We start from the raw sequence: 14,304 nt of genomic DNA on the forward strand, positions 1-14,304 counted from the left end.
ACTCTGCATGGTGCTTCATCCTTATTTACTGGCCTAGCCTTCTCCACATACCAGGTAGAGTGGCTTTGAGTACACTTTGACTACATCTGAGTCCAGTTTGGTCTCTAGACAAATTCAGCTTTACAAGGATTTCACAAGAGAGAAAACATTATCTCTGTTCCTTCTGGTTAGCTACTACCTCCAAGTCAGGTGTGGTTGAAGACTAAGTCTTCAGTATAATACCAGTTTCTAACTCACAGCACTAAGAGGCCCTCTGGCAGGCAACAAGCATCAAACCATCACTTTTTATGAGTCATTCAAGAACAAATTCAGAGTCCTGGAATCAAATATGGGGTAGAGGATTTGCTTAATCCTACATTAGGGTGTGTGTCTGCCAATTACGAGATCAAACAGACAGAATTCCTCTATGATTTGAAATTATTAGATTAGATCATATTCATTAAAAAAGAAAGGGGAAAAAAAGAGAAATATTGCCAGTCAGAGTAAGAACAGTCTTCATTGCCCAATGTTGTTAGGCAGTGTCCCATACAGACAAAACCTAGACAGAAAAAAATCTAGTCCTATCATCCCTGGGACTTCCTTGCTTTACCTACCTGCAACAATATGGCAAATTAACAACAAATCCAGCTGGATGAATTTGCCAATCCAGCATCTCTCAAGTGGGCAAAACTTTCTTCATATATAACTCTTCTCATAGACCCCTCAGAGCTTTTTTTTACTTCTCACCTTTATTGCTCTGTGTGGTGAATGTGGCATCATATGCACACCTGAATGGCTCAGATCTATCAGGACATTGCAAATAAATACAGGATACTTCCCTACATACTACAAAGTTCAAAGAAACAATCTGATTAATGCCAGAGAGTTTGGATTAAGTATGGAAGATGACTGTGATAATGACAAAACACTGTAATGAATATGGGGCAGAGAACATTGCTGGGACTGAGAAAGCATTGCGAAATTTAATAAAGAAGAGCACTTCAGGGCAAATGAGGACTAATTGTAATGAGACAGACCAAAATCTAAAAATGTCTAAATTTTTCATTCACCTTGTCTGAATGTGCCTGATTTTCACATGAACTCAGAGCAATTATGGACTTCAACAGCAGCATCATTCCAAAAATTTAGTTTCTCTACTTAGTCATTTAAATACACGTAAAGGTAGTAACCTCAAGGCACTCATGTTTGAAAATTCTCATCTTATTTTAACTAAAAAAATACACTTAGCCAGTTACACGCTGTTGTTTCACTGACAGAAAGACATTGCACTGTCATGAGGAGGGTCTGGCTTCTTTTGCTCATACCCTCTGTTTCTCAGTTTCGTGAATGTTGTACCTCCAGAAGACCATGTATAGTACTGGTGCTAGAGACCTACCTACACTGCCTTTCAGTAACTATCTCCTGCTAGGAGACTCCAATAAAGCTTGAACAGAGAGGAAAAAAGTCCACATAAACTCTTTTTGACCCAGACAAAATTATTCCATGCTGCAAGCCAATCTTTCTACCTCAGACAACCTATTTCCCAACCCAAATCCTGATGAGTTTAAGATTTGCATGCAAAAATTCACCACATGCTTCATAAATTTGTTTTATAAGAATTATTGTGCTTTACTTTTTTTTCCCCAAATAGCAGTAGTAAGATCTGGACCTCAAGCCAAGCAACAGATGTTGGGCTTTCCGCTGCCAAAGATCCAGAAGATCCCCTCTTACTAATGAGATCCTGCTTCCATACACTAACAATACATGTTACATTTATTTAATTTTAGGACAAATCTGTGAGTTGTCTCTGCACAGTTGAAAAATCTACTAAATTTATGGTATACTGTTCTGATTGTTCGCTACAGGCTACGTGATCAGGAAGTCGGCGAGGACTTCTACAGACAGTGGAAAAGTAGCCTCACAATCACAGGCTCTGGTTCTTCTCATGGCGGACTTCAACCACCCCAATATTTGCTGAAAAGGCTACACAACTAGGCACACACTGTCCAGGAGGCTCCTGCAGAGCATTCATGGTAACTTTTTGACACAGGTGGTGGAGGAGTCAACGAAGTGAGTTGCATTGCTGGACCTAACAAACAAACAATGTCTGGTTGAGGATGTGAAGGCTGGGGGCAGCCTTGGCTGCAATGACCATGAAATGATGAAGTTCAGGATCCTGCATGTAAGAAGCAGGGCAAGAAATAGGATTACAACCCTGGACTTCAGGAAAGTTAACTTTGGCTTCTTCAAAGATCTGCTTGGAAGAACACCATGGGTTAGGATACTAGAAGGCAAAAGTGCCCAAGAGAGCTGGTTAATATTCGAGTACCACTTCCTCCAAGTTCGAGATCGGTGCGTCCCTGTGAGTAAGAAATCAAGCAAAGGAGGCTGGAGACCTGCATACATAAGGAGCTTCTAGAAAAACTTAAATGAAAGAAGGAAGTTTACAGAATGTGGAAAAAGGGACTGGCCACTTGGGAGGAATATAGGAACATCGTCAGTCTAAGCAAGGATGCAACGAGGAAGGCTAAGGCCCACTTGGAATTAAATCTGGCAAGGGATGTGAAGGACAGCAAGAAAGGCTTCTTCAAGTACATCAGTAGCCTAAGGAACAGTAGGGAAAATGTGAGCCCACTGGTGAATGAGGTGGGTTCCCTGGTGACAGAGGATACAGAGAAGGCAGAGTTAATGAATGCTTTATTTATTCCAGTCTTTACTGCTAAGGCTGTCCCTCAGGAACCCCAGATCCTGGAGGTAAAAATGTCTGGAGAAAGGAAGACTTTCCCTTGGTTGAGGAGGATCAGGTTAGAGATCACTTAGGCAAGCTGAACATCCACAAATCCATGGGCCCTGATGTACTCATGAGTGCTGAGGTATCTGGCAGATGTTAAATTGCTAAGCCACTCTCCATTATCTTTGAAAAGTCCTGGAGAACAGAAGAGGTGCCTGAGGACTGGAGGAAAACCAGTGCCACTCCAGTCTTCAAAAAGGGCAAGAAGGAGGACCTGAGAAACTACAGGCCAGTCAGCCTCACCTCCATCCCCAGAAAGGTGATGGAAAAGCTCATTCTGGATGTCATGTCTAACCACGTGGAGGAAATAAAGGTGAAGCAAGAGTTGTCAACATGGATTCACCAACGGGAAATCTTGCTTGACCAATCTGACAGCCTTCTATTATGGAATGACTGACTAGGTAGATAAGGAGAGAGCAGTGGATGTTGTCTATCTTGACTTCAGCAAGGCTTTTGACGCTGTCTCCCATAACATCCTCAAAGGAAAGCTTAGGAAGCATGAGTTAGATGAGTGGACTGAGAACTGACTAAATGACAGAGCTCAGAGGGTTGTGATCAGTGGCACAGAGCCTAGTTGGAGGCTTGTAGCTAGTGGTGTTCTGTACTGGTCCAGTCTTGTTCAACATACTCCTCAATGATCTGGATGAAGGGACAGAGTGGAACCTCAGCAGGTTTGCCATCATACAAAACTGGGAGGAATGGCTGACACACCAGAAGGCTGTGCTGCCATTCAGCAAGACCTGGACAGGCTGGAGAGTTGTGCAGAGGGGAACCTAATGAAGTTCAACAGGGGCAAGTGTAAGTTCCTGCACCTGAGGAGGAATAACCTCATGTACCAGTACAGGTCAGGGGTTGACCTGCTGGAAAGCACTCCCACAGAGAACCTGGGGGACCTGGTGGACAAGTTAACCATGAGCCAGCAATATGCCCTTGTGGCCAAGAAGGCCAATGCTATCCTGGGGTGCCCGAAGAAGAGTGTGGCCAGCAGGTGGAGGGAAGTTCTCCTCCCCTTCTACTCTGGGCTAGTGAGGCCACATTTAGAATACTGTGTCCAGTTCTGGTCTCCCCAGTTCAAGAGAGACAGCGAACTATGTGAGAGAGTCCAGTGCAAGGCTACAGGTAAAGGACTGGAGCATCTCTCTTATGAGGAAAGGCTGAGAGACCTGGGTCTGTTTAGCCTGGAGAAAAGAAGACTAAGACGGGTTCTTATCAATGTTCATAAAGGGCGGGTGCCAGGAGGATGGGGCCAGACTATTTTCAGTGGTGCCCAGTGACAGGACAAGGGGCAATGGGCACAAACTGGAACACAGGAAGTTCCATCTGAACATGAGAAAAAACTTTACTTTGAAGGTGACGGAGCACTGGAACAGGCTGCCCAGAGCGGCTGTGGGGGCTCCTCTCGAGATAATCCAAACACACCTGGATACAATCCTGGTTGGACTATGCCCAGAGCGGCTGTGGAGTCTCCTCTCGAGATACTCAAAACACACCTGGATACAATCCTGGTTGGACTAGATGATCTCCGGAGGTCCCTTCCAACCCCTACTGTTCTGTCATTTTCTGGTTTTGGAAGGGGAAGGAAGCAAAAGACATTTCTTTATGCATGGCAAAACACAGCAAATACAATGTTGGTAACTCACCCACTGGTGTTTATGATGTCTCAGGGACAGAACTTGAATGGGACCAAGAGATTTGACTTCTAAATCTCTGCACTAAATTATTATGAAATAATATAATCCTGTAACGTACTATTTATGGTTGGCTTAGGCAATCTTATCTAAAAGGCCTCATGAGAAAAGGTTTAATACATATGGATGTGATAACATTTATCTAGGCTAATCAACAGGCATTTGAACAAGTAAAAAATGGTCAGTTGAGGATTGACGCCATACTAGCTACAGACCTCAGCAAGCTGTCTAAAAGCCACTCCAGCCCCAAAGAAGCCTGGTTTAATAAATATATCCCTAGTCAGAACTCTAAAGACTAAGAGAGGATGTCTCTCACGTCAAGTTAATGGTTTGCCTGTAATACACTGTACTCGCATTTCATCGGCTAGACCAAGTATTTGTTAGCATGCACCAGGCTCCTTGGCTCTGTTCTAGTGCGAACTAAATACTTCTCTTGATGCGAAAACCATAAATAGACTATTAGATAGTCTGGATAGTCTGTGCTGGGATCAAGATCGTATACGCATATGGATATGAACTGTGTCAGATTTGGCTCGCTCAGCTTCCTCTAGCCCTCTAAAAGCACTAGTCAGGAGACTTGAACAGTAGTAACAGATCCCCTTTGTCTCGGGGTTTGTCTTGGAGAACATGCTGTTCTCCAAAACAGCAAGAACTATAAGCATGGTTAAGCTCAGCCTGTGTCAGAACAACTCTTATAAAACAACCCATCTCACCAAGAACACTCCAGTTCACAGATGTTTAAATTCAAGTACCTTCCCCCACTGCATACAGTGGGCATGCAACTAGAAAGCACCAAAATCCTTAGATCAGAGGAGGACTAGGAAATAACAACAAAACCTTAATTTACAGCGAGGAATTAAGTGGGTGCCAGTGCAGACTGAAGACCACATACAGAATACGCTTCATGAGACATATCTGGCCAAAAGCAGATCTGTGTTCTGCATGGACTCAAAGTATTGCATGGTACATCACTCTCTGCATGAAACAATCCACTGCAGTCATCCCTAACAGAGGTAGCAGTGGATGCTAGTTCTGTTGCAGAGAAGGTCCTTAGTTGTCTATTAGACAGCACTTACTTTCCAATATTTTCTATTCACCCACTGATGCCCAAAGTAACCCCAAGTCAGGCATAAGCCTTGCAGACAGGTTACCAAGCATGGCCTTTTGTAAGAGTGAATCACAGTCCCATTAATTGCCTCTGTATTTTTTGCTTTTATCAGTGCTTCAGCTCCTCCCAAGGAGATTTGCACCTTTCATTTTAAAAGTTTCTACCCTTCATGGTTGTGAAGAAAAGCCTGTAAACATGGCTCTAATATAACCTAGTGGATCAGAAAACAAGCCAAAGAGAAAAAAAAACTAACTTTTTTCCCCTAACAAATGAATCATGATTTTTAAGCTGATCTCAAAGAGTTTGTGGTAATTTGACTCAAGGTTTTTGAATGACTAAGGTTAGAAGTACTTTAACATCTCAAACTAGCAAGCTCCTCAAATAAAAACAAAGCTCTCTCCATAGCTGTTCTGGAGAAGACTAACTCCTTTCCTGCTAACTACGTGTCTCATTGCATGGAGAGCAATGACAGCTTTCAACTAACCCTCTCACCAAAAGGCCAGTAGGTCCCATCTATAACAAACTCTCAAGCCAAATGATACAATCCTCCCACCCTGTGATGTCCATATTCCACTTCCATGCCAGAATTACCAGACTTCCAGTTACTCATACATTCATTGTAAATAAGAAAATGGATGTTAGACTATCAAAAGCTGCTTGAGGGCTTTCTCAGAGGCATTACAAATAATTTAAGCAAATAAGACTAACAGAGAACATGATTGTGTCATTGCCCTATGTCCTGTTGGTTCTAAATTGCTCCCAGTGCTCTTGATCAGACCATCATGTGCAAAAGAAAATGCAATTTTAATGAAAAAACTGCTCTCCCTCCACAATCAACATAAATAACCATGCAGCATTTCCATCAAGCTCATGTCAACAACATAGTGTGACTTCACAATTCTTTAAAGGATCTTTTGCTTGAAATCATGAAAATCTTGGATCTCCCACTTTCATTGTTTACCAAGGGTGCACAATCAGATTGATGCACCATGAAACTTCCATTCCTCTTCAGCTCTGGTTTGGTCATCCTTTGATTAATATCCCATTTGTCATGAATAAGTGAATTTGAAAAAGGCCTCTCACACAACCCCAAAATAATCTGCATCATGCTTCATCTTCAAAATTACTACAGGAATTACTCCTGTCCCATGCCACACCACAGTCACACAGAAAAGAAAACCAATGATGTTACTTACTAGGAACTCCAGACACCAGCCGTAATGGACGTAATACTCGGAAAGCCCTCAGTGCTTTAACATCAAATCCGGCACCTTTTCCTCCTATTGAATTCCCCCCATCTGCTTTGGTTGCTTGTTCTAAAATTGCACTAAAAAGCCTGCAAAAAGAAAGAGGAAACAATCTGTAGGCAGACAGCAAGTCTTGGGCTAAACAGGAACAGAGATCATCATCGTATCACCCAAACTATCTCACAGACCTGTGAAGAGTGTCACACATGTCAGTCGACGTTCACATATGGTGGAGGAGAGATAGACTCTTCCCATATGCAATAGCCTAATGGTGATGTCTATAGCATTTGCAAAACGCTTGTTTCTGGAGCAGACGTAAACATGACACATTCCTCTGTCAGCCTAATGGCCTTGCAGCCAGCTATAGGCTACTGAATTGACCAGCCTGACTGGTAGCATGTGGAGGTGTGCTCCCTGCCCTGGGTCCTTCCAAATGGCCATTCTGGCAATGCCTTGTGCCAAATTTAAAGGCTCACCGGCAGCAGAGCATGTGGGTCAGATTTTGAAGGCAGCCCCCAGGTTGTCCTTACCAGATGGTCTGGACATGCTCAGTGGGAGCTGAGCAGAAAGGCAAGAAAGCACTGATTTTGGATTTTGCCCTTTCTGCTGACAATACTTTGCTATCTTTATTAACCAACAATCCAACTTGCGGAAAGATAATAATTCATAATTAATCCAATCATTAATTATCTGTCACCTATTTTGCAAGGAATTAAGATTCACCAAGGTTGCTGCAGGCAGAACTTGGCGTAAAACTGAGGGAACCTTCAAGGTGTGAATTCTTAGATAAGGGGAGTATACTCAGATTATGTACTTGCATATCCATTTGTAAAGCCCTGATGCATTGGCTAGGGAAAGCACGAAACTGTGGGAGTCTTATTAGAATGTTTTGTTAATGTTTTATCTTGGCTAGTAGGAGTAGATTCTTTACAGAGAAGATGTCTCACTTAGAACGTCTTTGAAAAGGCAGAAGTAGGCAGAGCAAGGCAGAAAAGACAATGTTCTTCTGTGAAAGAGCTGAAGGCTCAACCTATATGTTAATAAGAACTTGATTTAATAAATTAGATTTCGGGAAGCAGCTTCCATTTTTTCTAGTAAAACCTTTGGGGGAGGATGGATTCCTCATGAATTTGCTAATGACATTGCTTTCAGCCCTGAAGTCATCAGCTTGAACTCAGCCAAATTCAGCAGAGGTTAAAAGCTGTTCCAGTCTAAATGGATGTTTGGCACTCTGCAAATACTGCTTGCCTGTGTATGGCAGAGACCTCTTGGCCAGTAGCATGCTATGACGGTACTAGAGGTAACTTTAAAGAAGCTGCCTGGGATGCCAGAAACAGCCTATTTGGAGTGGCCTGGATTCAGCACTGGCTGATTTCTCTCAGAGTTTGCAGTCCGCAGGGCCTCTGTCAGGATCTCATCTATTCACCCTGACTGGCGTATTCCACAGAGAACTCCCAAACTGCACATCAAGCAGACACTGAGCTGCCTGGTTACTTTACAATGAGCTTCAACGCCTGCAGTCTGCAGTTAAACTTACTGATAGGGCCACAAACACAGGGAGCTTGCCTTGGATAGAAAAGGGGGGATTCACTTTAACGAAGCACCTAAGCCAACAGATTTCTCCAGCACTAAATCCTCACAAAAATATGGATTAGAGGAGTGCAAATACGAAATTAGTTTCTTAAGCAGGTTTGTCTTTCTTTTTTTTTTTCCCAAATGTCATATAAAGAGTCTTATAAAACTTGTCAACTGTGACTGAGGAGCTCCTAACTGGATCTATTCAAAGCCTCAACTTCAAGCACTGTAGAAAGATTTAACAACTAGGTAACAAGCGTGGGAATAACTGTGTGTGAGGAGGTTGGATGCTGAGTTTGTAGGTGTTGCAGACTCAGAAGCAGGATGCAGAGAAGACAAAAACAGCGCCTATGAGAAACGTTGCGTTGACTACGGATATCACAGAGAGAGATAAACAAGGGCTGATGCAAAGAACATGCATTATTGGCATGTGTGTATTTCTTGAGCTGTGTACATAAATTATACAGTTGCAATTTTCTGCTGGTCTTCATAATGGAAACACTGTAGGTCAAATTTGGTGTAATGTATTTTCAGTAAGCTAATGATTAAGCTCTTGAAATTTGCTCTATTTCTTATTCAAACATTTCTATCTTTCTAGTCAACAGAATTCCCATACTAGATGATGAGTGACATACCTATACAACAGTCCCAGTCTCCTGGGATACTCTGGAAGAAAAAGAATTCAGTGCCAAAGACTTCTTACGCTGTTTTTTGGCTCTCTTGCAATGCTGAAGATGAGAAATCTCAAAGAACTCTGAGTCAGCAGTTGTGCAAAACCGAGGGTCCTTTCTCCAAGTCCCAAATATCATGGGCCCCATGTTTTACCAAACATCACCTCTTGGAAGCTGGCACCAAGGGCACTTCTGCCACTCATGCAATCAGCAAACCATGGGCTGCTATCTAATTTTGCATCCTAGGAAAAGTTACGTGTCCTAAATTACTTCAGGAGGAGCAGAAACACAACCAGTAGGACAAATCACTCCACTGAATCTAGAACCTGCTTTCCTGGAATAATCCAGTTCCAGTGCAGGCCAGCTAGCCCTGTTTGTGTGCTCCAGTGCTGATGTGCTAAACGTGCTGCCTTGAGGTACCCACAGTCATCTGCCTACTGTACTTCAGGAATAATTTGCAGCAACTCTTGTTGCTCCCTATTTGAAAACCTACATTTAAGCTTGAATTGCATTTCTCCTGCTAATCCTGCTTTAATGCATTTACTCCATGCTTAGTATCTTCCCCTGTACTAATCCTGCTTTTTAGTAATGCAACAGAACTTGTTATTTCCCTCGTTTATTTCACTCTCCTTCACTTTTGTATTGGGGTCTAGATAGTGCCCAATCCCTATCGAATCTCTACTCCACTCGCCAGACTTACAGTACATTTTACCAATCCTACTTCATTGTCCCTATCATCTCCTGAATAGGGCATAGGCAGACATCATGACTCAGAGGCTACAACTACCACATTTTTTTTGGCTGTAATTCATTATGACTTGGGAGTGGGGAGGATTAAAAAGAGAAAAAGGCCTGCTGGGAAATAGCACCGATGATGAGACACAGAAGAAAGGTAAGGCTCCAAACAGCCCCTTCCATTACCCTCTGCTAGGAAAAATAATCCCAAACTCATACACAACTTGTAGTTTCTATCAGCTTTACAGACTCGCCAGTTTTTCAGCCAACTGTTTTCCAATCCTAAGGGAGCTGGATGGATGTTAAGCTACTGGTATAAAACATAAAGCCAGAGTCCTTCTACCCTATATTTACTTGGGATAATCTACTCTTTGATGAAAACCTCTGGGAAAAGCTTAGAGTATGTATGGTGGAGCAAGGTCCAGTTCTCAGTAGGTGAGTTGTCTGAAATACATGCTCCAAGCATCGTGTGAGAGAACACTGTGCTGACAGAGAAATTAAAGTTTGGATGGTATAAAAATGCAAGAGGGCTAATCTCTTGTGGCCACTAAAAATCTCACCATTTTTTAAAAAAAGAATTTGGAAATGAGCCTTATTTCCCTTCAGCTAACTATTTACTGCCATCCTAAATTCATGCCCCATTTTCAACTGGATATAGTACTTTCCATTGATGACTCACAATTAACAGCATCTTCATTTCTGAATTTCACTTGTGCCTACAAATGAACTCATGACTACATTAAACTAAATTCATCTGACAGACATGAACTATAAAGCAGAAAAATTTCTATCACATACATGCATGTATAGACACCCTCCACTTTTTTTTTTTACATTTACTTGTGAAGTATGAAGATAGATTCATTATTTTTCTTCCTTAAATTTTTCCATTTTCCTTTTGACATCTGAAATATCAAAAAGGTTTTTGCTTTGCTAGATGACCCCCACAACAGCATGGTAAGACTTTAACCTGCACTACAGCTCTTCATCTCTTCTTCTGTGGGGAGGGCACTCTGATTTTTCATATCATAAAACATAAAAAAAAAAAAAAATTATCAAGGGTCTTCAGAATATAAAGAGAAGACAGAGGGCTTGGTATTTCTAAGCCCAAAAATCAGCAGAAAAACATCTGAAAGAAACCTCATAGGTATAAAATACAATGATTTTTTTCACAGTGTTTTACAGTTCACCCATGGTTTGCGAGTGTGAAAATGTTTGGGTTTGCCCTTTAGAAACTCCCTATAGGTCTTCAGAAAGACATATATTGTGACCACATTGTCCAATCTGCTCTGAATTTCAGGTCCTTTCCAAATACCTCCCTTGCTTACCTTCTCAAGTAAGACTGCCTTTCAAATTACAACAACTTTTTTTTTCTGACAGAGGTGGTGGGTCCTTGGAGAATGACTGTACTTGGCAGATAAACCACAGCACTGCCAGAAAAGGCAGATATTCTTCTAGAACAACTCTGTCAAGTCAGTCTTCTCTCAAGAATAAAATTTCTCCAACAGCCTAATATTAAGGAACATCACTGTTATATCTGAAAGTTTTAATGTTTTCTGAAAGAGGAACAACAAAACTTAAGGAAGAAGGAAACAATCTGACTTATCATTAGTGTTTGGGGGTTGTGCCTCATTAGGCAGCTCAGATCTATGATCTCTACTCTTGACTAATAATGTTCTTATCCTCAGAGCCTCTGATGGGTTCCCTGACACACAGGTTTTTCTTCAGAGTAGCATTTAATGGTACTGCTATAGCAGGGTCATAGGCTATTTAAAGATAAACTAGAAACAAGCTTTAAAATACATAGCTGATGAATAAGCACATCTTCCATGCTGCAAGAACTATTAGTTTTAACAAGCCTGCAGTTCTAAAGCGCATCCTTTCTCCAGAATACATAGCAGTTGTGTTCAGTTCTTCCCTCTGCTGCTGCATATTCCTGTGGCCTTACTAGAATCACTGACTCTAAAATTCTTTTGGATACCAAGGAACCCATCTTCAGAAGGAAGAGGAAAGTATACAAGCACATCATTATAATTTTTTTTTTTAATAGAAACTGAGACTCTAGAATTTATGCTTGGTCCTACACATGTCCATTTTCCTCTCTGTTGACTTGTATGTTTTAACATAAAGGAACATGCTTGTGTTATATTACCTCTTCAAAATATATGTGGTAAGCAGCATATACTGGGTAGATTTAAGAGGCAAACAATCTAAAAACTGGGGTTTTTTTCCACTTCTTTAACTTCCAATAGTACTTGAAGAAGTACTCATTGAAAATGAAGATGATTATTAAGGCAGAACATGCACAAATGGCAATTACCACAGTCATTTTGGGACTTGATGTTTCCAGCATGAGTCCCACACCATCCTTTGCCCCATATACCAAATAAATCCCTCTGCCCAGTGCTACAGCTGCATCCAAATTACTGAGCTTTCTCCAATAGCTCCATCAATAGCCAGAAAAAGCCACCATAAGAAAATGTTGTTACCAGCACTTGCTTTTTTCCTCCTCCTTCTCTCCTTAAAATTTATTTTAAATCTTTTCCATGGGACTTCCTCCCTGACAAAAATATTCAAATATGCTGAAATTTAAACATTATGTCATTGAGGGGTTTCAGACAGCCCCTAGGAAAAGAAGACAGAGCAGAACAGGAACAGATGGTATCACCACATAGATTTTGCAGAGGGGTTGTAGAGCAGAAAAGCAGTGCACCAGCCTAGGCTGTGGTACTGTGCAAGTGAGTTTAAACAGATAAACATCAAAGGAACCCATATGGCCTCGAAGTGGAAACTGTCACTTGAGATTGTTTCTATTTAACAGAGACCTTGGGGTCTTGGCCATGTTTATTATACTTGTGTAGTCCCTTCCTGGTTACAATTTTTGTTCCCCATCTAGTGACTAAGAGCTGCTGGAGGCAAGAGCAGATAGAGTAGCCAAGAGCTGCAGCTTCTGTCATTGGCAAGGGAATTAATTTCAGCCTGAATACCATCTTGCTGATTAATTGCCCTAGTAGGAAAACTGAAAAGAACTGCACTTAAACTACATATAACACTGCCCTGTGTTTTCCGAAGTCCTGCTCTTCCTCATTCCAATGAAAAAAGAGTTGCTGTGTCCTCTCTTTAAAAAGTCTCTCTCATAAAAATGAAAAGGAAATAATCACATTCACAGGACTTCTCCAATCTTTCTTCAACTTAGGCAGCAATTCTCAAGGAGGTGAGATATCTGGCGGCATTCAAAGGCAGAAGCAGCTATGGAATTGGACATCAATGCCAGAGGAGGGGTAAGGGGTTTTCCAATTACTAATTTGCTGTGGAATCCTCTGGGTGTAGGTAGGAACAAAGAAGAAAGACAACTGGGCACTGCCGTAAGCAGAAGTGTTATGCCTGCAGAGAGGTCTTGGAACTAAGAATTGGTTTAAGATTGTCCTCCCTCCCCCTCACTGGGATTCCTCCTTCCACCCCCTTTTCCCCTGATGATGAAAAGTAGAAAAATAGAAGAGATTGAGTAGCATAAAGCAGTCTGCTGGTGTAATTATGTGGGTCCACTTTTGATGCCTGAGAGTTTCCCTTTTGACATTTTCTGTAAGAGCTAATGCAGGGTTTCCTGAGCAAAGAGGTGAAAAGACTGCAAGTTTTTGTGGGTGATGAAAGTCTAACAATGGAGTAGTGGGAGGATGGGACAAATTACTCAGGTAAAGAATTACTTGTTCTCTTTGTCTTCAGGCATAGGTTATCTTCACCTCTTCCCTTCAACAATCACAGTTAAGAGACCTTGCTTATTTCTTACCCTTAGACAGAAAAAGTAGAAGGTGTCGTACTTCATTTTTATTCAAATAAATTAAATGCCAAGCTTGAAAAACACGGAGGGGAATAAGGGGATTAGAAAGGTTGCAGCTCAAAGAGACAATTTGATCTGCAATAGTAAAATCAGTCTTTAAAAAGGTTAAAACATTAAAAGGGTCAAAATCAAAAGTGTTAAAATCATCACCAGAGGAGTGCAATTGAACTGAAGAACTAGTTTTTCTAAGTATGAAAAACTGAGATCTAACTTTTTCACCTATCTTTGAGAAGGAGAAAAATCAGTAAAAGTTCACCAGATGGCAGGACTTATTTGTCATCCAACTCTAATCTTAATTAAAAGATCCCACCTAGATATTATTCTTTAATATTAATACAGATTAAAAAAAAAAAAGAAAGATATTTTCTTCCAGTTAAGCATGTTCAGGCATTTGACTTTTTCCAACCACCTTGCACTGCTTCCTCTTTTTATCACTGTTCCCAAAGAGCAGTTTAATTTCCATGTCTTATAAACCATTACAAGTCTTGGAAAAAACTAAGCAGCAGGAGATACCAGACGAAAAATGTACATCAGCTGACTGCCAATCAACATTTACCTCAAGGTATATCATTGCTACACGCTGAAATTAGCATGAATGAAGTTATGACTACAGAAGACCAGTTAGTTAACTGTATTTTTAGGTTACTGTCCTGGGTTCAACATGGAGGAACC

General features: G+C 41.3%; 1 protein-coding gene across 1 annotated transcript in view; it reads right to left on the minus strand.

Annotated features, from left to right (window-relative positions):
- LOC104489272 (voltage-dependent L-type calcium channel subunit alpha-1C-like) overlaps positions 1–6,902 on the minus strand; it is a gene marked incomplete at both ends in the record, with an annotated part of 95,464 nt that extends 88,562 nt beyond the window's left edge. Inside the window, one exon of the mRNA XM_010131416.1 lies at positions 6,763–6,902. Coding sequence (XP_010129718.1) covers positions 6,763–6,902 — 140 coding nt within the window. The remainder of the gene's footprint in view (positions 1–6,762) is intronic.
- Positions 6,903–14,304: the final 7,402 nt, after the last annotated feature.

This window comes from Buceros rhinoceros, unplaced genomic scaffold, assembly GCF_000710305.1.
Source record: "Buceros rhinoceros silvestris isolate BGI_N320 unplaced genomic scaffold, ASM71030v1 scaffold2872, whole genome shotgun sequence".
NCBI lineage: Eukaryota > Metazoa > Chordata > Aves > Bucerotiformes > Bucerotidae > Buceros > Buceros rhinoceros.